General features: G+C 43.6%; 1 protein-coding gene across 2 annotated transcripts in view; it reads right to left on the reverse strand.

Moving 5' to 3' along the window:
- LOC129821172 (transmembrane protein 163-like) overlaps positions 1-22,875 on the reverse strand; it is a 92,798-nt gene that overhangs the window by 15,830 nt on the left and 54,093 nt on the right. For both annotated transcript variants that reach the window (XM_055878519.1, XM_055878518.1), the window contains exons 3-5: positions 1,782-1,825; positions 1,029-1,120; positions 40-136 (exon numbers count right to left, since the gene is read on the reverse strand). In XM_055878519.1, coding sequence (XP_055734494.1) covers positions 40-136; positions 1,029-1,120; positions 1,782-1,825 — 233 coding nt within the window. The remainder of the gene's footprint in view (positions 1-39; positions 137-1,028; positions 1,121-1,781; positions 1,826-22,875) is intronic.

A 22,875-nucleotide genomic window follows, 5' to 3' on the forward strand; every position in this document is an offset into this window, starting at 1 on the left:
TTGCGTGCACATCTGTGTGTGTGAGGGGGGGTCTCTCACCACTTCTGGAAGCAGCTTGGTGGCCAGGTCATGGATTGCTTTTCCTAGAATACACAGGGAGGACAAGATGAAGACCACCCCAAGGACCACGCACGCTCTGTGGACAGACAGAAATCAAGTCTTAGGGCTTCTTCCATTGTCATCCTCCAGTAAAATTGGAATCAAAAATATTCACAAAAACATATTTTAAAGTTAATTAGTAAGTTTTCTTTGCTGCACCTCACCGTGGTACACTTAAATAGATGTATTGGTTCTCCAGGGAGCCATAACTGTTTGTGAATGCTACTTTAACACAGGTGTAATCAGGCATAGAGAGGCAGGGGAGATCTGTTCCAATTAAATAAAAGTGAAAAGCGTCTGTTATCTGGGTTCCTGGCTACGGTTACAGCAGCAGCTTCACAGCTCAGTACTTTGGCGCCAGAGAAAGATGTTTGCTTCCTCTGCCATTTCTTCCCCATTTATCTCTCATTTTGACACTTCCACAAAGGAGGAATGAGAATGTTTCCATCCATCCATCCCTCCACCTCCATCCCCCCCTACAGCAGGCGGGCATAAGATGGATGGTAGATGGGCGGCATTGTCCTTTATCATTGTAGCGCCTGCAGTGCTGAGGAAGTAGCTGTGACATGCCAGAACAAGGCCGTCAACCAGGAACAAGATGTAAACTGGGACGAACCCCTGTATTACTGTGGACAATGTACTGTATCATTGTACACTGGGAGAGATATACTGTACCTGGATGTGGCTGCCTGGACTAAAAATAAATGTAATGTCTCAACAGCTCAATAATGTAACGTTTGAGACACACTGATAAAGATTCAAGCCAAAGGGAATGTACAAGGCAGGTTTCTGAAGATAATAACCCAGTAGGCTACTAGGGGAGAGAGAACTGTTTTTATGGTGGTGTACATGGAATGTTCTAATAGGGGACACCATGCAACCTGTATGTTCAATGAGATGAATATGAATGTTGTGCCCGTTTTACTCACATGTACTCCCTATGGGCGGAGTGGACAGCTGCGGCATTGCTATAGCGCCACAGCACGATAATTGAAGATAGCACGTCCAACGTGGCGTCAAACTGCAAAGACAGACAATCTGCTATTAGGCCTCCAGTGAGGATAAATCAAATAACAACGTATATAGTACATTCAGGAAAACACTCAACTCTAGTCCCACCTCCCATTCCCCCCTACTTAAACTCCATATGCTCTACTAACAGACTAGGCTGGTTATTGAACAGTAGGATAAAAATCCCCAATTAAATCTGTAAATTTTAAATAGCGATATCTGCCTCAAATAACCCCATCCGCCGATGTCGCACTTCCACACCTGTGGTGAAAAGTGACAGAGCTAGAGCGGTGTATGTCAGACCATGAGACAAGCAGAAAATCGGTCTTCTCACAAAATTGTCCGGAGTGTCCGAACGGTTTGGCCTACAAAACTATTATGACCCCTCTATAGACATGGCCCTAACAGCTCCTCATTGGTTCATTATCATCCATGTCTAATATGCTGACTCGCTCTAGTAAACTGTCCTCGTTTACCTGACATGACATGATAGCTTCTTTTATAGCATTCTAGAGCTTCCCACAGTCTCTGTGGGGATATTTCTGTTACCTCAGCTCTGATGTGCTGTTACCAAGGAAACAATGGCAGACAACTTACATCTGATCCCAACCAGAGTTAATAAATTAACACCATGACTATATGACTAATTAAGAAGTATAAATGGAACTCACTGCAAATCCAAATGCTGATGCGCTGTGTCTCATGAATGAAACAGCTAGAGAGAAGAGAGAGGGAGAGAGAATAAATGAATGCCTGAGGAACAAAATACAAAGGATTCTAACAGCAAAAGTAATGATAACAGCAACATCCGTGTAAATATTGCTATTTCAAACACAGACAAACACACGGACACACACAGACACGCATCCTCTTCCCTGTAACTATTCCCCAGGTCGTTGCTGCAAATGAGAACGTGTTCTCAGTCAATTTACCTGGTAAAATAATGGTATAATAAAAATAATAATAACAATAAATCATTTTTGTTATGTAATAGTTTATGATTTTTCAGGTTCAAAGATCAAAACACTGATAACCTATTCTGTTTGTACATAATTCATTTTATCAGCACACCTTAAAGTGTAGCTTGAATTGGAGGAGAATTATTCAGAGATTAGCACTATACTGTAATAATCTCTGAGCAAAAATGGTATGGATTTAAACAGCTATAATCCTACACAGGGAAGGTTTGAAAGGCATAGAGGATAAAGATCTGTTAACACGTTCCATTTGATTTCTCCTCAATACTGGATTGTTAGAGTTGAGAATGTAACAGAAGATTATCCATTAAAGCATCTTATACATTCGTAGCATTTGACTCATCAGGCACTTAATGGTTATAATAACAAGCTTGATTCATCTGAGTCTGGCCCAAATTCTCCATATTCTCTCCATCCGTTTCTGTTCATTCTGTCCTTGTGAAGCTGGGGGCTTTTAAGTTTCCTCTGTGATGCATTCGTTTTCAGGGCAGTAACAGTCCCACGGGGCACCCTGTCGCTAGGCAGATCACCATGGAGACTGGCAATCTGAGTGCGAGCTGAGCTGGAGGAGAGTTTTAACAGGGCTTTTATCTCAGTCTCTCTATCTTTGATCCACCAATCAATGGCTGCCATGGAGGCTATGATGTGACCTCTCTGGTCTAGGTCTTAAAAGGCTTAAAAATGGTCTGTGGCGTAGGGGACCATGGTGACAGACAGACCCATGACGCATGATGCTAAGACGCTCTGGCAGACTGGCACCACATTAGAACTACCAACTTCCTCTTATCCTCTCAGTCAACACCGTAGGCCGGATCGATGCAAAGAACACAAACAAAAAAGGGATCTGCGGGACAGTCTGACAGTCCAACAGTCAAGTGAGAGAGAGGAACAAACAGGCTCACTCCTGGTGACAGCTGGTCTGCTAGCTGCGGCAGCAGTACAGCGTGAAACAGGATGAGTGGATCTGCTGGCCGTACTGTCAGCATCCAGTCCTGTACAGGGAGCCCTTAGGTTGTTCTCTTCCCAAGCCGTCTGGATCAAGGCACCAGGACGCCAGCCAACACAGCCTGCCAAGGGCTGCCAAAGCTCCGCACTCTCTTCTCCCAGACCAGGGAAGCATCCCAAATGGCACCCTATTCCCTACATAGTGCCCAGAATGTTAGTCTGCCCTGCAAGCACAGCACCCACACTAACAGACAGACTCACTACTATTGGCACTGAACCATGCAGCCACATACATAAATGCACTCACTCAGAGTGAGTGCAGATACAGGACCCAGAACAAGACAAGCAATACAGCAGGTCACTACAGTGATGCTTATCATTAGCCTTGGCACTGACCAGCACAGCAGTTAGCCTATAACAACAGCAATTGTATATTTGTTTCAGCACAAAGTGGGATCATTAATCTGTGCATTCATTTCCACAGAGAACACACTGTGTGGGGTAATGAGGAGGGGCAACAGGGATACAGAGACAATAGAGGCTTCCATGCTGGTGAAATGGGTCAGGGACCAGGGTAAGCCTGGAAATGTGACTGTCTACATTCCAGAGCAATGACCATGGGTTAGGGGAGGAGAGGGAGGGAGGGATGGGGCTAGTGTGTTGGGCGATGGGGCGAAAAAGTATTGAATCACGCTAATAAGTGTAGCCTTTTATCCAGCCAAGGAGTCAAAGATAAGCAAAAACTTGAGCTGGATAAAAGGCAAAAAAAAGTCTTGCTTAACAGACTCATGAAAACATAAGGTTTTCTTATGTTTCCCTGTTGTTGGTATTAATACTAGTGATTCGTTTACCCAGCTTTGCTTTCAGAGGCGATTGGCGTGTCAGAAAATGTACCCGTTCCGTGTCAAAACAAAGAGAGACGGCAGTGCTACAAAGCTTTGTTGTAGAAGATCTCTTTGTGATTTATGAAAGGAGGCGCATGGAGGAGCACTCAGCACTCGGCTGATACCACACATTTATCAGGGAGCCAACCATGCCTGACAAGCAGCACTTTAGCTGGGGAGAACATAGATAGTATACAGATACAGATGAAGATGTTGTTATTGAAGCTATAGGATGCTTCCGTTGTTGGCTTGAGAATTGACTACTCTTACACACAATACAGTATATAATCTTCTGTGGAAAACAGAATATGATGTACTGTATACAGGGTTTTGCATCTCATTTGCTCTTTTGTTCTGTTCTATGAATCTTGTAACAACAGTATTTTCACAGGGCTACGTTTAATTGGACTGTGACTCCTCACCTTAATGTCCCTTTCTTCTCCGTCTCCTCAGCATCAACTGTCCCCTCTCTAACTCACAGACAGCCTGATCTCGTATTCTCCTCTATCTTCAACACTGATCATAAAAGTGAGACTGGGTATTTCCATAAGTAAGACAAATAGCAGCGGAGCTCTCAGTGGCAACTAAACACATCTCATTTTTCTACCTCATTTCTCAACATGTCAGACACACATACAGTAATGTGCCATAACTAGAAATCTGGTGATCTACTGCACACACACCCACACACACACAGCGTATACTCAAGAATCAATCAGCTTTTTCAGATACATTACTGTATATCGAGTCTCAGTTTAGTACTGAAATGACTACCTCCACTAAGAAATTGATTTGGGACCCTAAATACCTGCAAAGATCCTAAATTATCTGAGGTAGAGATACTAATGAACTTTGCAGGGTTTTAACTACAGCAGTAATGTCCTAATGCTGAGCCTGTTATGTAAGGACTGGGTGAACGCCAAACCAAAGCAGGGTCGTTTAGTTGGCAGGAGTGGCACTGCTGAGCCCAGGGTCGCAAGATGCTACACTACACTACAGCAACTGATCTCACATCAGTCCCCACGTCTTACTTCAAGACATTAAAGCAGAGAGAGGAGATGTAGAGCTGAAAGGAAGTAGCTTGGTAGAAAGATGCCCTCATAAAGGCAGCTTGCTGTCAAATGTATTGTATCTGAGCAATATAGTGTGTAGCTATCCTCTTTCTTTCTTGGAGGAAAGATAACCATGCTCCTCCTATTAGGAGCTGGTTGGGCTCCCAAGTGGCCCAACCACAGGGTCTCAGGCACATCTCAGTGCTAGAGGCGTCACTACAGACCCTCGGTTCGATTCCAGGCTGTATCACAACAGGCCGTGATTGGGAGTCCCATATGGCGGCGCACAATTGGCCCAGTGTCATCCGGGTTAGGGTTTGCCGGTGTAGGCCGTCATTGTAAATAAGAATTTGTTCTTAACTGACTTGGTTAAATAAAGGTTAAATAAATAAAATTAAAAAAATACATTGACAGTGCTCTGCTTTCTAGAGGGTGTTTCTGGTTTGGAACCCAGTCCTAGTACTTTAAATGAACCCCAGATTCTGGCTAAATCCCTTCAGAGGATCAATACAAAATCTACTAGAACAAAATAAATTGCTGTCACCCTTATCCCAGGAGACAAGCATCACACCTCGCCATGAACTGTGATTCACGCCCCTTTAAACCCCAACTCCACTCCTCTTCATTAAATAACTCATCATTCACCCTGCTATGACAAATAGCTCTGACAGACTCGCAGGAATCATTTGCGGCTAACGAGAAATGTAATTATGTTCCCAGATTCCGGGGTGTAGTCAATGATCTTGGGAGAATCCAAATGAATTGGGGAGGGTCATCTGCAATCATATAGCATCTCTTATCTTAGATGGATGCAGTGTTGTCAGATACCAAAACATAAAACCCCATCTGAGTGTAGAAAAGAGAGAGAGAGAGAGAGAGAGAGAGAGAGAGAGAGAGAGAGAGAGAGAGAGAGAGAGAGAGAGAGAGAGAGAGAGAGAGAGAGAGAAAGAGAGAGAGAGAGAGGCTGAGCTTGAGAATGCACTATCATTGTCTTCAGAGGCAGACTTTCAAACCTTCGTGGAAATGGGATGCTCTAGAAATCACTGGCAGATCACTGCAGTGTGTGTGTGTGTGTGTGTGTGTGTGTGTACTAGTGCATGTCTGCATGTACTGTACATACAGTAAGAGTGAGGTTGAGAACAGTGTTGTTGAGAGAGGTTAGCTATGGTTTAGTCCTTTATCTTGGTCCGTTAGCTAATTGTCTCATGTTGATAAACATAACTAAATCCTTGGTGCAGCAGCAGCTGGTTTAAACAAAGCCCTTTGCTCCCGGATCTTTTCTTCTTAATTAACAGGCACTTATACAATAAGAAGACATCTGAGGGGCTTCAACCTCCCACTGCAAGACCACTCAGACCTCTCCTCTTCCTCCCAAATCACCCCCCTCTGTCCTCCCCTTCCTCCCAAACCACCCCCCTATGTCCTTCACAGAGCCTCAGAGCAGCGGCCCAGTTGAAAAGTAGACACGTCTGACATGGCTTTACCCCGCTGCTCAGCTGCAATATGTTGTGTTTAATAATTCAGGACCTACAGCACTGGGCCGCTCCACTCTGGCTGAGAGGACCGCTCCAGTCCACAGCTCCCCTGCATGACCAGGGGAGGAACCCACATCCCTTCCTCCCCCTCCCCCTCCCTCCAGTCCACACTGGCTCCCCCAGCCTCCCCTTTGTCTGCAGCACCTCTCAGGCCCTCTCCCAAATCGATTTCAATGCAAACGATCGATTCCTTCAGTAAGGGAAGTGCCACCTGGGATTCGGCTGCCTGCCACTGAGGCTTCTGTTGTTTTGATGAGAGTTTGTGTCAAGAAAAGTGGGGGGCAGGCACCTGGACTAAAGCATGGCACAAATACACATTACAGGAGAAAGTCTTCAGTGGTATCAACATTGACCCACAACAACAAAATAGACATGGAAAGTGTTAAAATGTTTATATTTTGAAGAAAAACGGTCTCCAGTGTGTCAGTATATTCACTTTCTTCACAGCTCTGAGACACATCGTGCTGTGTGCTGCTGAAGGACATCTCAGCACATTCTCTCACAAAAGACCAGCTGAGTGTGAAAACACAGCATAGCAGCACCAAACAACAGCATCACTTTTCAAGGTCCACCAGGCTGTTTGTTCACTAACTGTCTGCAAAGGCTTACGGCTTAAAATGACAATACATTTAAAAAACACTCGCCGTTGATATTAAATCCTGTGGGACTGCATCTGCCAACTGTAGTCTACTGCATATACTACATACATTTGACAGTTTAGGTTTAGTTTTGGCTAACTGAAAATAACTGCTGTGTTTTCTCTTATTGCAAATCCATGGAGTAAGCTGGCAAATTACAATTAAACACCTTTGAAAAGCATATTTGCACTACTGATGATTTGCTGTTGGAGAACTGAGGCCACTCTACAGAATCCGACTGATCTGATTTACGTTGAGCCGTGGGAGGGCGCAGCGAGAAGCCAACAGAGGAACAGCTTAATTGGGAGAATTCAGGACAAATATGATGGAGATAAATAATGAATGTGTGTTTTCTCAGACTGGTTTAAACATGTTATGCTTGACCCACCAATTTTCCACCACAAAACACAAGAAATGTCCCAAAATAGTAGAACCAACTCACCTGCTATGATTTGACTATTAGATGTGCAATGTTTCCTAAAAAAATATCTATACAATACCAGTCAAAAGTTTGGACACACCTAGTCATTCAAGGGTTTTTCTCTATTTTTACTATTTGCTACATTGTAGAAGATATCAAAACTATGAAATAACACATATGGAATCATGTAGTAACCAAAGAAGTGTTAAACAAATTTGTCAAAGTAACCACCCTTTGCCTTGATGACAGCTTTGCATACTTGTGGCATTCTCTCAACCAGCTTCAGGAGGTAGTCACCTGGAATGCATTTCAATTAACAGGTGTGACTTCTTAAAAGTCAATTTGTGGAATTTCTTTCCTTCTTAATGTGTTTGACCCAATCAGTTGTGTTGTGATTAGGTAGGGGTGGTATACAGGATATAGCCTTAGATGGTAAAAGACCAAGTCCATATTATGGCAAGAACAGCTCAAATAAGCAAAGCGAAATGACAGTCCATCATTACTTTAACACATGAAGGTCAGTCAATGCGTAAAATTGCAAGAACTTTCAAAGTTTCTTCAAGTGCAGTTGCAAAAACCATCAAGCACTATGAAGAAACTGGAAAGGAAGACCCAGAGTTACCTCTGCTGCAGAGGATAAGTTCATTAGAGTTACCAGCCTCAGAAATCGGCAATTAACTGCACCTCAGATTGCAGAGCTCAAGTAAAAGACATATCTCAACATCAACTGTTCAGAGGAGACTGCATGAATCAGGCCTTCATGGTCGAATTTCTGCCAAGAAACCACTACTAAAGGACACCAATAAGAAGAAGAGACTTGCTTGGTCCAAGAAACGCAAGCAATGGACATTAGACCGGTGGAAATCTGTCTTTTGGTGTGATGAGTCCAAATTTGAGATGTTTGGTTTATGAGACGCCGAGTAGGTGAATGGATGATCTCTACATGTGTGGTTCCCACCATGAAGCACTGAGGAGAAGGTGTGATGGTGTGGGGGTGCTTTGCTGGTGAGACTGTCAGTGATTTATTTAGAATTCAAGGCACACTTAACCAGCATGGCTACGACAGCATTCTGCAGCGATATACCATCCCCTCTGGTTTGCGCTTCGTGGGACTATAATTTATTTTTCAACAGGACAATGACCCAGAACACACCTCCAGGCTGTGTAAGGGCTATTTGACCAAGAAGGAGAGTGCTGCATCAGATGACCTGGCCTCAGCAATCACCTGACCTAAACCCAATTGAGATGGTTTGGGATCCAGCCAGGATGTGTTGTGGTAGCTCCACTCACTAGGCTGCCAGTACGTCTCCTCAGTCCGGTGAGACCTGTTCCGGCGTCACATACTAAGCCTCCAGCGACGGTCCCCAGTCCGGAGCCTCCAACAACGGTCCCCAGTCCGGGGCCTCCAGCGACGGTCCCCAGTCTGGGGCCTGCAGCGACGGTCCCCAGTCCGGGGTCTGCAGCGACGGTCCCCAGCCCCAGGAACCCCAGTCTGGTTCCTCCGGCGATGATCTGCGGCCCGGTTCCTCCAGTGAAGATCCATGCACCAGGGCCGCCACCAAAGCGGAGGGATCTGCGGGCGGAGGGTGGTCTATGTCCCGCACCGTAGCCGCCGCCGTAAGGGATGCCCACCCAGACCCTCCCTGTTAGGGTCAGGTTTTGCGGCCGGAGTCCGCACCTTTGGGAGGGGGGGGGGGGGGGGGGGGGTACTGTCATGCCCTGGCCATAGAGATATTTTTATTCTCTATTTTGGTTAGGCCAGGATGTGACTAAGGTGGGCATTCTAGTTTCTTTATTTCTATGTTTTCTATTTCTTTGTTTTTGGCCGAGTGTGGTTCCCAATCAGAGGCAGCTGTCTATCGTTGTCTCTGATTGGGAATCATACTTAGGCAGCCCTTTTTCCCTCCTTCAGTGTGGGATCTTGTCTTTGTTTTGAGTGCATGTAGTTTGCACGACGAAGCTGTTCGGTCGTTGTATTGTTTATTGTTTTTTGGTGTACATTTAAATTAAAGAAGAATGTACTTCTACCACGCTGCAACTTGGTCTCATTCCGACGACAAACGTTACACTGGGGCTGTTTTTAATGGTTTGGGCTAGGCCCCTTAGTTCCAGGGAAGGGAAATATTAACGCTACAGCATACAATGACATTCTAGACAATTCTGTGCTTCCAATTTTGTGGCAAAAGTATGGGGAAGGCCTGAAGCATGACAATACCCCGTGCACAAAGTGAGGTCCATACAGAAATGGTCTGTCGAGATCAGTGTGGAAGAACTTGACTGGCTTGCACAGAGCCCTGACCTCAACCCCATCGTACACCTTTAGGAGGAATTGGAACACCAACTGTGAGCCAGGCCTAGTCGCCTAACATCAGTGCCCAACCTCACTAATGCTCTTGTGGTTGAATGGAAGCAAGTCTCCGCAGTAATGTTCCAAAGTCTTATGGAAAGGCTTCCCAGAAGAGTGGAGGCTGTTATAGCAGCAAATGGAGGACCAACTCTATTAATGCCCATGATTTTGGAATAAGGTTTGACGAGCAGGTGACCACATACTTTTGGTCGTCTAGTGTATTTGTGCCCAAAGCATTAATTGGAGAGAAAAAAACACTTCAAACACCCCACCTCAAACTTTGATCTCAAACAGAACATTCTTGTTTCCTCATAGAGGAGGAGCTGGCCAATCAGCAGTCTACTCTCCTGAATATTTTTAATGGCCCGTATATGCCCACAACATTCTGTTGTTGAGGTACGCCCATATCATCAAGGAAAACTATTTTACTCACACTGTAAATAATTATAGGTCCTATTTTATACAAATCTTGAAAAACTGGACAGTTTGTTAAAGTGTTTTGTAGAGGCTTACAGAGCCATAGAAAGTCTATGATGTAATTTTGAGTAATTTCACGTGGACACACACACACACACACACACACACACACACACACACACACACACACACACACACACACACAAAGAAACCACATTTCTCTTGGGGCAAACTCAACTTACCCACCAACACATTAGAGGCCAAACAACATTACAACAGTGTTTACTAAATCAATTCATTATCAGCTTTCAAATCCTTAATCCTTAAGGACTCTTATTCGCCAGTAGCAAGAATTGACACTGCCACAGCCTGATCTTAAACAGCTTATGATTCATTATCCTGGATAACTGTAGAGTAATTAAACATTATGGAGATAGATAGAGAAAAGCATGAGTGATGTACACCTCTGAAGACTAGACAGTGTGAGAACAGGCTATATCTGTTTGGTTCCTATGTTGAGGCCATTGAGTGCAGAGTCTGACAGCTGCCTGGTGCCTACCTTGTTGTGGCTGATATGAAAAGGTACACTTTGTATCCAGTGCTACCTTGGCATGTCTAATCTGGGTTGATCTATTGAGGTCACTACAGCAGCCTAATGTTGTCTACTCCCAGCTCCATGAAGGTTCCATGGTTCCACAGTGCCTCCTGAGACCAGGCTAACTAACTGGGACTGGCTGTGGATTCACCTGAACTCCTTTTTCATGAACAACATGATTCATCTAGGCTCTGATTACACACCAGGGCCAACAGTAGTCCTCCACACTGCACCTGCTCCATCCTAACCCTCCCTTTACAGCCACACAAACAAACACACACACACACGGTCACACACACACACACAGTCACACACACACAGTCACACACACACACAAACGGACACATACAAACGCACACACACATACACAAATGCAAACACAAACTAACACCAATTTCCCTCTCAGCTCAGCTTCAGATGCATTAGGGCTACTAGCTAACTGGCAATATGCTGTATATTTAGTTAGGTAATGAGTCTGATGGAGAAGGATCTGTTTGTAGCCAGTATCACTCTAAGCCTCTTTCTCCACAGGGTTTTTCAGTCTCAAATGGATGACTGTCAGCAGGCACAAATGTGCCACGGTTCTGGTCTCAGTCATCTTTCACCTTCTGCTGGGTTTGACGCCTCTCTTTCCCTCACCCACTGGAGGGTCAATAGCAGCGTCCGTTACCGGCTGGCTGGCTGCCGCGGGCAGTTACATGGAGGGCAGCAGCCCTTGAAGAAGTTTAGACAGTTACTGTCTGCCAGCTCTCTGCAGTGGGGCTCCCCTTCACACAGACACAGAGACTTTCTAGTGAGTTTATTATTTATATAACAACACATGTAGGTTGTGGAACGTCTCACAGAGAGAGCCCAGTGTGTGCTGTGCAATCTCCCTCTCTCTCTCTCTCTCTCTCTGTCTCTCGCTCCCTTCTCTCACTTTCCCTCTGTTTCTCTTTTTCTCCCTCTCTTTGTCTTTGTCTCTGTCTGTGCCATCTCTATCTATCTACTGCACCCACAGACACATTGACTGCCTGTCTGTTCCAGCTCATTTGGATTAACAAAAGTAAGTTAAACTGAGCAATGATTGTACTGATAAACAATAGGGGTAGCGGAACCCTGTACAGTAGTAGCCAGCATGACCCATGGAGTAGTAGGGCGTAACATGCAGAAACCATGTGAGCTTTTTACATGGACGTACAGAGGATTATAGTAGTTTAATGCATTCCTGGAAGGTTCATTGTGATACATGTTTATTCCCAGTGGCTGCAGTAGCCTACATGTTGACCAGGAACATATCAGCTGAGTACAGCTGTATGAGTGACTCCAATGGCCTGATGACCAGTGCTGTGCACACCTGTCTTTTCATCTGATCCTGGTTGATTTGACCGGGTCTGTCTGTGAGTAGGAATCAAAGGCTGTGTCAGATACATACAGTGCCTTCGGAAAGTATTAGAATAATAAGAAGACTATCTAAATCAGCACCAAGCAGCAGTACTTGGTCAGTCCTGAATTGATAGATGCATCCTGCCTGCCAGACAGGCTATGAACAAGATTTCTATAGCCTCATCCAGCTCGCTACATTCCGCACAGTGTTTATTGACACAGCAAATTCTCTGTCTGGACTCTGTCCAAGTCCCTAGAATGTCCTGCGCGCCAATGGTGCTTTGCAATCCATCACCCTGGACAACTGAATAGCAGAAAGCTGCTTACAATTTCTTTCCTTAGGGCGATTAGGGAGATATGAGCAGTCAGTCCAACCCGTTGGGGATAGGAGGGGTGGGGAAGAGGGGTGTCATTGATTTGCTGAAAAACAGAATCTTTTTGACAGGACACAGTCAGACTGACTGGTCCATGGTTTTAAAATGTTTTATTTAACCTTCTAGGCAAGTCAGTTAAGAACAAATTCTTATTTACAATGATGGCCTACACTGGCCAAACCCTAATGACACTGGGCCAATTGAGCACCACCCTATGGGACTCCCAAACAGAGCCAGTTGTGATACAGCCTGGTATTGAACCAGGGTCTGTAGTGACATCGCTAACACAGGGATGCTGTGCCTTAGACCGCTGCGCCACTCGGGAGCCCAGAAGCAGATGCCCAAAGTGACTGTGTACTGATCAAACCAAGGTTCTAAAGTGAGATCAAGGATTGGCAGATATTGGCAGACATTTTCGATTTTAAAAAGAAGATAACTATTGGTAATCCTGAATAGTCCCCAGACAACATAATGGATCTCCCAGTAGAAACAATGTTTCAGGTCAATAGACCTTTGTCAGCATGCCAGTGTCGTGCCAGCCCTGGGAGCAGACGGTGCTGAGCCTCTCCTGAGAAGGGCTGTGTCTGGGTTGGTTGAGAAGCAGAGGAAAGCTGGACTGGTCCAAACTCGCTGGTCTACATCATCCTTTTATTTTTAGACTGAGGGGCTGCTGCTCTGGCTTTTAGTGGCAAGAAGCAGCGTTGGGAATACATTAATGTGGTCAGTCATTGTGTTTCCATAGCAGCTAACCCAGCAGTGTTTCTCTACTGACGTGCATCAGGGCCTCGTTCTAAGGTGTAGCCTAAAATGGCCGCCGACATGTCTCTGTTACCCCACAACCAGTGTTTTGAGGGAATATTTGATATATAGAGGTGTGTCATTTATTCAAAAGAGAGACACATGTCTAAGGGTGAGAAAAGTAAACTGTATTAGGAAGTATGATTCTAAACTGTATGAGGAATGATTGTGTTTGATTGATTAATCGATAATAGAATGGCGGCCATCGTTGGAACTCCCAGACTTTCCCCTCTAATCAAAGAAGTGCTGGGTGGTGGGAGCCTGGCCATAGTGATGGGTTAATAGATGGAATTAACCTGAGTTAAACACTGTGGCTTAACATGGTTGGACTTGTCTCTAATGGGGCAGAAGGGCACGTAACTCTGTGGACAGCACTGGACAGCCCTGCTCAGGTTACTCTCTGGGCAGGCTAGTCTGATGATGGGAGAAATAGGTCATGAAAAAAGCCAAGGGCCAATCTGCTGGGGCCATAAACAGTCATCTACCAGACCTATAAACCTCACACATTTGGGAAAATACTGTGACTGGTTGTCACAATTCTACACAGAGGCAGAATCCATAGCACACATTATCTTTCTACAGCCACCATCAAACCTCATTAATATCACATGTAGCGAAGTATGGTAAATGTATATCCTTGGTGGACATGTCTTAACGTAACCAGACAAAAGGAGACTTCTTATTAAATGGTGAGGTACTTACAACCCACTGGACACACACTGGTTGAATCAATGTTGTTTCCACGTCATTTCAATGAGAAAATGATGTGGAACCGACATGGAATAGATGTTGAATTGACGTCTGTGCTCAGTTAGACTTTGTGAGTTTCTCATAGAATGATTGGAATCATACAAAGTGGGGGCCTTGTTGTTGTTGTCTTGCATTCTGATCGAGTCCGGCCAACCTTGTAGAGATGCTGATTCAGAATTACACTGGGTAATATATGGGATTAATTTCCTGTGTAAATTGAAGATGGAGATCTGCATTTTGTTTTGGGTTTCACTTTAAATCAATTCACACACACACACATAACACACACACACACCTCAAAGAGGCAGAATTGATCAGCTTGTAAGCAATGGTAGAAATATATTTCAAGCAACTTTTTCAAGGACATAAACCTATGCTTTTATTTCCATTTACTGAGGTAAATATACACTGAGGTTACCAAACATTAAAATTGAGCTGCAACCCCCCCTTTTTTCTCTCTCAGAACAGCCTCAATTTTTTTGTGGGATACACATAAGGCATAAGGTTAAACCATCCCCAATTCAATGGAATTGCAACAATCTGCATGCACAATGCATTCTTCCATCACATGTGCAGTGCATTTTTCCATCACAAGTACAGCTTATTCTCAAGATCTTGCACACTAATGAGATGCTATTGAGCCCACACTACCTCACCGTCTGAGCCAAGGACTACATGCTTTCTGGTAAGATTTGATTGGGTGGGGTGAATATATTTTATATGACATACATGATTTTTTGTTAACTAGTAACTAGTAACCTACAGCAAAGTGTGTTTAAATAATTTCTAACGTGTTAACAATTTCTGCTAGTTAGTTTTTGTTACCATGTGGGTTTTAGATTGCTTGAGCCTGCTAACTGAGGAGTATTAATTCACCTGTTTCCATACATGTATCATTTCAAAACATTTATCTTACAAAGGAGTTGTTTAATCTAACTGCTTAACTATTTATCTGTACATGGAATTGTATTCGTTTTTTACTCGTTTTTTTTACTCAAGGAATTAGCTGTGTACTTTTGCAAATACTGTGCCAAATCATATGTGAAGAATGCAACGAAGATGCAGAATCATCTGGCCAAGTGCATTAGGTTCCCTCAGTGCTCACAACAAGCAACCTTGACAAAAGTCCCTCTACTTCTATTCGAGGTGAAAATGATGAATCATGATGAATCAATGATGACAGAAGCTTTTTTGACTCCATGGAGGAACATAGTCAGAGAAATGCTGAAGAATGTCTTGCTCGAGCTGTGTATGCAACTGGTTCACCTCTGATGCTCACAAGCAATGTGTATTGGAAGAGATTTCTGAATGTTCTTCGCCCAGCATACACCCCTCCAACCAGACATGCTTTATCTACTAATTTGCTGGATGCAGAGTTATACAGAGTTCAAGTGAGAAAGCAGACTGTATTGCAATCATCTCTGCTGGATGGTCAAATGTTCGTGGGCAAGGAATTATTAACTACATAATCTCCACCCCTCAACCAGTATTCGACAAGAGCACAGACACAAGGAACAACAGACACGCTGGTCTGTACATTGCAGATGAGCTGAAGGCAGTCATCAATTACCTTGGACCACAGAAGGTATTTGCACTGGTGACAGACAATGCTGTGAACATGAAGGCTGCTTGGTCTAAAGTGGAGGAGTCCTGCCCTCACATCACACCCATTGGCTGTGCTGCTCATGCATTGAATCTGCTCCTCAAGGACATCATGGCACTGAAAACAATGGATACACTCTACAAGAGAGCCAAGAAAATGTTTAGGTATGTGAAGGATCATCAAGCTATAGCAGCAATCTAGCTCACCAAGCAAAGTGAGAAGAATAAGCACACCACATTGAAGCTGCCCAGCAACACCCATTGGGGTGGTGTTGTCATCATGTTTGACAGTCTCCTGGAGGGGAAGGAGTCTCCCCAAGAACTAGCCATATCTTAGTCTGTCGATATGGACAGCCCCATCAAGAGGATCATCCTGGAGGATGTATTTTGGGAGAGACTGGTAAGTAGCCTGAAACCTATAGCAGTAGCCATTGCACGGATTGAGGGAGACAATGCCATCCTGTCTGATGTTCAGAGTCAGACTCTGCTTGTAGATGTAAGAAATCTGTACTGCCCTACCCACTTCACTGTTAATCCAAGCAGAGGAAACTGCAGTTCTGAAATACATCAAAAAGCGTGAAGACCTCTGCCTGAAGCCCATACAAGCCTCAACGTACATGTTGGACCCCAAGTATGCTGGCAAGAGCATCCTGTCTGGTGCAGAGATCAACAAGGCCTATGGTGTCATCACTACCGTGTCTCGCCACATTGGCCTGGATGAGGGCAAGGTTCTTGGAAGTCTGGCGAAGTACACTTCCAAGCAAGGGCTTTGGGATGGAGATGCAATATGGAAGTCATGCCAACATATCTCATCAGCCACCTGGTGGAAGGGACTTTGTGGATCTGAGGCTCTTTCCCGTGTTGCCTCCACTATCCTCCAAAATGCCAAATGCCACCATTAGCCGCCTCAGAGCGCAACTGGTCCGTGTTTGGGAACACACACACCAAAGTACGCAACAGTCTGACCAATACAAGGGTTGATTTTTTTTTAAATGTGTATTTAAAATATATATATATTTCACCTTTATTTAAACAGGTAGGCCAGCTGAGAACAAGTTCTCATTTACAACTGCGACCTGGCCAAGATAAAGCAAAGCAGAGCGACAAAAACAACAATACAGAGTTACACATGGGATAAACAAACATACAGTCAATAACACAATAGAAAAATCTATGTACAGTGTGTGCAAATGTAGTAAGATTAGGGAGGTAAGGAAATAAATAGGCCATAGTGGCAAAATAATTACAATTTAGCATTAACACTGGATTGATAGATGTGCAGATGATGAACGTGCAAGTAAAGATACTGGGGTGCAAAAGAGCAAAACTATTTGGGGATGACATGGGGATGACGTAGTTGGGTGTGCTATTTACAGATGGGCTGTGTACAGGCACAGCTCTGACAACTTATGCTTAAAGTTAGAGAGGGAGATATAAGTCCCCAGCTTCAGTGATTTTTACAATTTGTTCCAGTAGTTGGCAGCAGAGAACTGGAAAGAGGTGTTGGCTTTGGGGATGAACAGTGAAATATACCTGCTGGAGCGTGTGCTACGGGTTGGTGTTGCTATGGTGACCAGTGAGCTGAGATAAGGTGGGGCTTTACCTAGCAAAGACTTATAGATGACCTTATAGATGGTTTTGGCAACAAATATAAAGCGATGACCAGCCAACGAGAGCATACAGGTCGCAGTGGTGGGTAGTATATGGGGCTTTGGTGACAAAACGTATGGCACTGTGATAGACTACATCTAATTTGCTGAGAAGAGTGTTGGAGGCTATTTTGTAAATGACATCACCAAAGTCAAGGATCTGTAGGATAGTCAGTTTTACAAGGGTATGTTTGGCAGCATGTGTGAAGGAGGCTTTGTTGCGAAATAGGAAGCCAATTCTAGATTTAATGTTGGATTGGAGATGCTTAATGTGAGTCTGGAAGGAGAGTTTACAGTCTAACCAGGCACTTAGGTATTTGTTGTTGTCCACATATTCTAAGTCAGAACCGTCCAGAGTAGTGATGTAGTCGGGCGGGCAGGTGCGGGCAGCAATCGGTTAAAAAGCATGCATTTAGTTTTACTAGCATTTAAAAGCAGTTGGAGGCCATGGAAGGAGTGTTATGTGGCATTGAAGCTCGTTTGGAGGTTTGTTAACACAGTGTCCAAAGAAGGGCCAGATCTATACAGAATGGTGTCCTCTGCGTAGAGGTGGATCAGAGAATCACCAGCAGCAAGAGCGACATCATTGATATATACAGAGAAAATAGTCTGCCCGAGAATTGAACCCTGTGGCACCCCCATAGAGACTGCCAGAGGTCCGGACAACAGGCCCTCTGATTTGACACACTGAACTCTATCTGAGAAGTAGTTGGTGAACCAGGCGAGGCAGTCATTTGAGAAACCAAGGCTATTGAGTCTGCCGGTAAGAATGCAGTTATTGACAGAGTCGAAAGCCTTGGCCAGGTCGATGAAGACGGCTGCACAGTACTGTCTTTTATTGATGGCGGTTATGATATCGTTTAGGATCTTTGGGGATCTCAGACGATACGAAAGATAGGTTGAACATGCCAGTAACAGGGGTTGCAACAATTTCGGTGGATAATTTTAGAAAGAGAGGGTCCAGATTGTTAAGCCCAGCTAATTTGTAGGGATCCAGATTTTGCAGCTCTTTAAGAACTTCAGCTGTCTGGATTTGGGTGAAGGATAAACAGGGGTTAGGGGTAGCCAGGTGGAAAGCATGGCCAGCTGTAGATAAAGGCTTACTGAAATGATCAATTATCGTAGATTTATCGGTGGTGACAGTGTTTCCTAGCCTCAGTGCAGTGGGCAGCTGGGAGGAGGTGCTCTTATTCTCCATGGACTTTACAGTGTCCCAAAACCTTTTGCAATTAGTGCTACAGGATGCAAATTTCTGTTTGAAAAAGCTAGCCTTAGCTTTCCTAACTGACTGTGTATATTGGTTCCTGACTTGTTGAAAAGTTGCATATCGCGGGGGCTATTCAATGCTAATGCAGTACGCATTAGGATGTTTTTGTGCTGGTCAAGGGCAGTCAAGTCTGGGGTGAACCAAGGGCTATATCTGTTTTTAGTTCTACATTTTTTGAATGGGGCATGCTTATTTAAGATGGTGAGGAAAGCACTTTTAAAGAGCAACCAGGCATCCTCTACTGACGGGATGAGGTCAATACCATTCCAGGATACCCGGGCCAGGTCGATTAGAAAGGCCTGCTCGCTGAAGTGTTTTAGGGAGCGTTTGACAGAGATGAGGGGTTGTTCGTTTGACCGCGGACCCATTACTGACGCAGGCAATGAGGCAGTGATCGCTGAGATCCTGGTTGAAGACATCAGAGGTGTATTTAGAGGGCAAGTTGGTCAGGATGATATCTACAAGGGTGCCCATGGTTACGGATTTAGGGTTGGTGACGTTACCGGACAAATTTGAGGCTTTTTGAGCCTGACAACCAGCCATCCTCAACAATGTTGGATTGTGACAGTGAAGATGAGGACTCAGAGTGATGTTCAAGAGGTGGACATTGAGGAGGTCCAGGGAGAAGACATGGAAGCCTGAGAGGAAGACAACCAAAGCTTTAGTTTCTAGATTATCATTTTACAGATGTATGTTGAAAACGTTTCTGGGAGATGCGATGGATCATTGGGGATAAATATTCCCTTTCTTTTGTTGTTCAGTGAAATAATCCGATGTGAAGAGTCAACTCATTTAATTAAGTTCAATTCGTAACTAAATTGTTTTTTTTATTTCTATTGGAAGGATTTAATAATTTACAATTATGTCTACTTATGATGAGGTAAAATATTTATGTCTCTGTCTACATATGATATAGTTAATATATCCAATGCAGAAAACATCTACATTTAAATGGCATCAATATTCATTTGTATATATTTCCGTTAATTCCCATATATTCCCGTTAATTCCCACGGAACGTTTCCACCTCAAAATATATATTCCCCAAAATGTATAACGCTATCCTTGATACACATTAGAAACTGTTGAGCGTGAAAAACCCAGCAGCGTTGCAGTTCTTGACACAAACCGGTGTGCCTGGCACCTACTACCATACCCTGTTCAAAGGCATTTAAATATTTTGTCTTGCCCGTTCACCCTCTGAATGGCACATATACACAATCTATGACTCAGTTGTCTCAAGGCTTAAAAATCCTTCTTTAACCTGTCTTCTCCCCTTCATCTACACTGATTGAAGAGGATTTATCAGGTGACATCAATAAGGGATCATAGCTTTCAGCTAGATTCACCTGGTCAGTCTATGTCATGGAAAGAGCAGGTGTCCTTAATGTTTTGTACACCAGGTGTATAGTATTCCTATTATATACAAAGACAGACAGCGAACGTTGCATTTCTCTAAATAAGTCATGCAAATATGTCAAACTGCACATCAATGTTTCATCAACTCTTGCAATAATAACATTCCTCTGAAGAGTTTTTACAACACACTCCCTATTCTCTAGTTGTAAAGGATGTACTAATATTCAGCATTGCCATTTACATCATCAACAGTGGCCTTCCCCATGGCTTTACATGTATGATGTTGGCTGAATCTGCTCTTTTGAACCAGTTCATATCAACCAAACACAGGGGGGTGAGCATATCAGAAAGCCTTGATGAGCATATCAGGTGCTGCCAATTGAGTAGGCCTACCTCACAACATAACAACAAGTCAAGCTTCATTTTATCATTATCATGCAAATCATTTGGCCTACATGTGGTAAAAGAAAATTGTGACTGAATAATATATAAGTGAATTCACTGACAAGTTGCAACAAGTGACAAGCTGTTTTATATGGAAGCCCATACCTTACCGGTTAATATAACCCTGTCCAACTTCGGAAACAATGTTTCACTTTTGAATTTCTATTTCTGTAGTACCATACATAGAGTGAACGAGACAACCACGTTGCATCGTGCATAAGAACAACCATTAGCTGTGTTATATTGGCCATATACCACACCACCTCGGGCCTTATTGCTTAATTCTTACATGTTCTATGTTTGAGCATCGTTCATTATTTTCCATAGAACGCATAGCCCCTTGTTGATTATCCTTTACATGATCTCGTTCACAAGTTTGATCATCCTTTTGTTATCCGCATGGAGGCTTGAAAATTATAAAAAATATTACTGGATTGTCACGGATGCCTCTGGAACTTTCATTGAGCACACCTGGCCCCTATTCCCACTGATTGTATTTGAATATATGTGTCCTTTGTTCACCATGGTGGGGTTGATTATTGTTACTAGGTCCGTTGGTGCGTGTGAGTACCTGTGCTGTGTGTTTTAGGCTTTCGTGCCCTTGTGGATTGCACAGATGATTACGGGTCTCGTCCCAAGTGTTAATCATTGTGCTCGTGTGTGATTTATTCGAGGTACTCCTTGCTCTTTTGTTTGGGTTTCAACTCTGGGTTTTTGTATAGTGTTTGTTTGGTCTTCGTCCCCGTGTCTTTACACGGCACGCCGTAATTTGGGTGCAATAAATACCCCTATTACGCATTCCTTCGTCTGTCTCCCGAATCTCTTTATACCAACGTGACATGGATATGACCAAGGATATGACCAAGGCCCCAATTGTGCTTATCATAACTCCCACCCCCACTTGGCATTCATCTTTGTAATAGTGTGAGATTACACATGGTGGCCCCTTCCATGCCAAATTATTAACACATTTTCTTTTTTGCTTTATGCTGTAATATTTATATTTACGCTTAATGGAAATCCATTACCAATTGGGTCATATGATGACCAGAGCAGTTGTAATGAGATGGTAATAAGGTAATATAACATATAATTGCCATAAAAATTATAGTATTTATAATCTCAATCTCAATCAATCTCGGTAGAAATTTTACAAATAGAGAGGTTCAAGACCCTCATAAGACATCACAGTAAAATAGAAGGATGTATTGCAAAAATAAACAATACAATGGTAGTGAACTGGGAAAGATGGGTTAGTCTGTGGACATCTGAGGGTTGGAATTAAGATTGGAGTGATTGGTTGATTGGCAGATGTGCTTGGATTCCAGTGCAATTAGGAAATAAACTTATATATAATTTGTATGTTTTCCATTAAGTCCTCCAATCAGGGGAGAGGGGGGTATCGGCATAATAAATAAAACAATACAGTATATATAAAAAAAGGGGATTAGAAATTATGCAAGTAATGTTACTTGATAGACTTCATGTCTATCTGCTTATTTCATAGCTGATTTATCCCCCCGCCCCCCGCCAAGGACCGCCTACTCTAGTTCTGTAAGTACCTATCAAAAGCGTCTGTTAAAGACAGACAGGTAAAGTGGTGAATGAGGTGAAATCCTAACTTCCTTAAAAGGAGCCACTCACCTGCCCTCTGGTTATTCTGAAGCATGCTTCTCTTCCTCACACTCTTGCAAGCAGGGGAATGCGATGATTGATGTCACTCATATTATTAGTTCTCTTTCAAATACTTGACACTTTTAAAAATATGTTTTATATATATAGTCACATAAACCAGATAGGTGTAGTAAAATGTGTTAATTTACAGGGTCAGCCATAGTAGTACACCACCCCTGGAGCAAATGAATGTTAAATTCCTTGCTCAAGTGCACATCGATAGATTTTTCACCTTGTTTGCGCATGTATTCAAACCAACAACCTTTGTGTTTCTTGCCCAATGCTCTAACCGCTAGGCTACCTGCCACCCTAATTTCACTGCATCACTATGGGGATATGGCCAACATCTGTATCGCAAAACATACTCTCCGAAGCCAGGGAAGTCCCAAAATCAGCAACCTTCAGAGGTCCCGAAACAAGGGAGTACCGCCCCAAAAAGATGCAGAGACAACCCATTAAGGGAAAAACCTCATAACAAAGTGAGGGGAAGCCCAATACAAGGCGCATACAGTGCCAACAAGAAAATAGCTTCAAGTGTTTTGTCCAAATACTCATGGATTCTAGTAATAAAAGAATGGACGACCTGACCAGAGAGGTCCAGGACCTGAAGAACAGTTTGCAGTTTTCTCAGGGTCAGCTCGATGAGTTGAAACAGGAGAACGGCAAGAAGAC

The sequence above is a fragment of the Salvelinus fontinalis genome, chromosome 23 (assembly GCF_029448725.1).
Source record: "Salvelinus fontinalis isolate EN_2023a chromosome 23, ASM2944872v1, whole genome shotgun sequence".
Lineage (NCBI taxonomy): Eukaryota > Metazoa > Chordata > Actinopteri > Salmoniformes > Salmonidae > Salvelinus > Salvelinus fontinalis.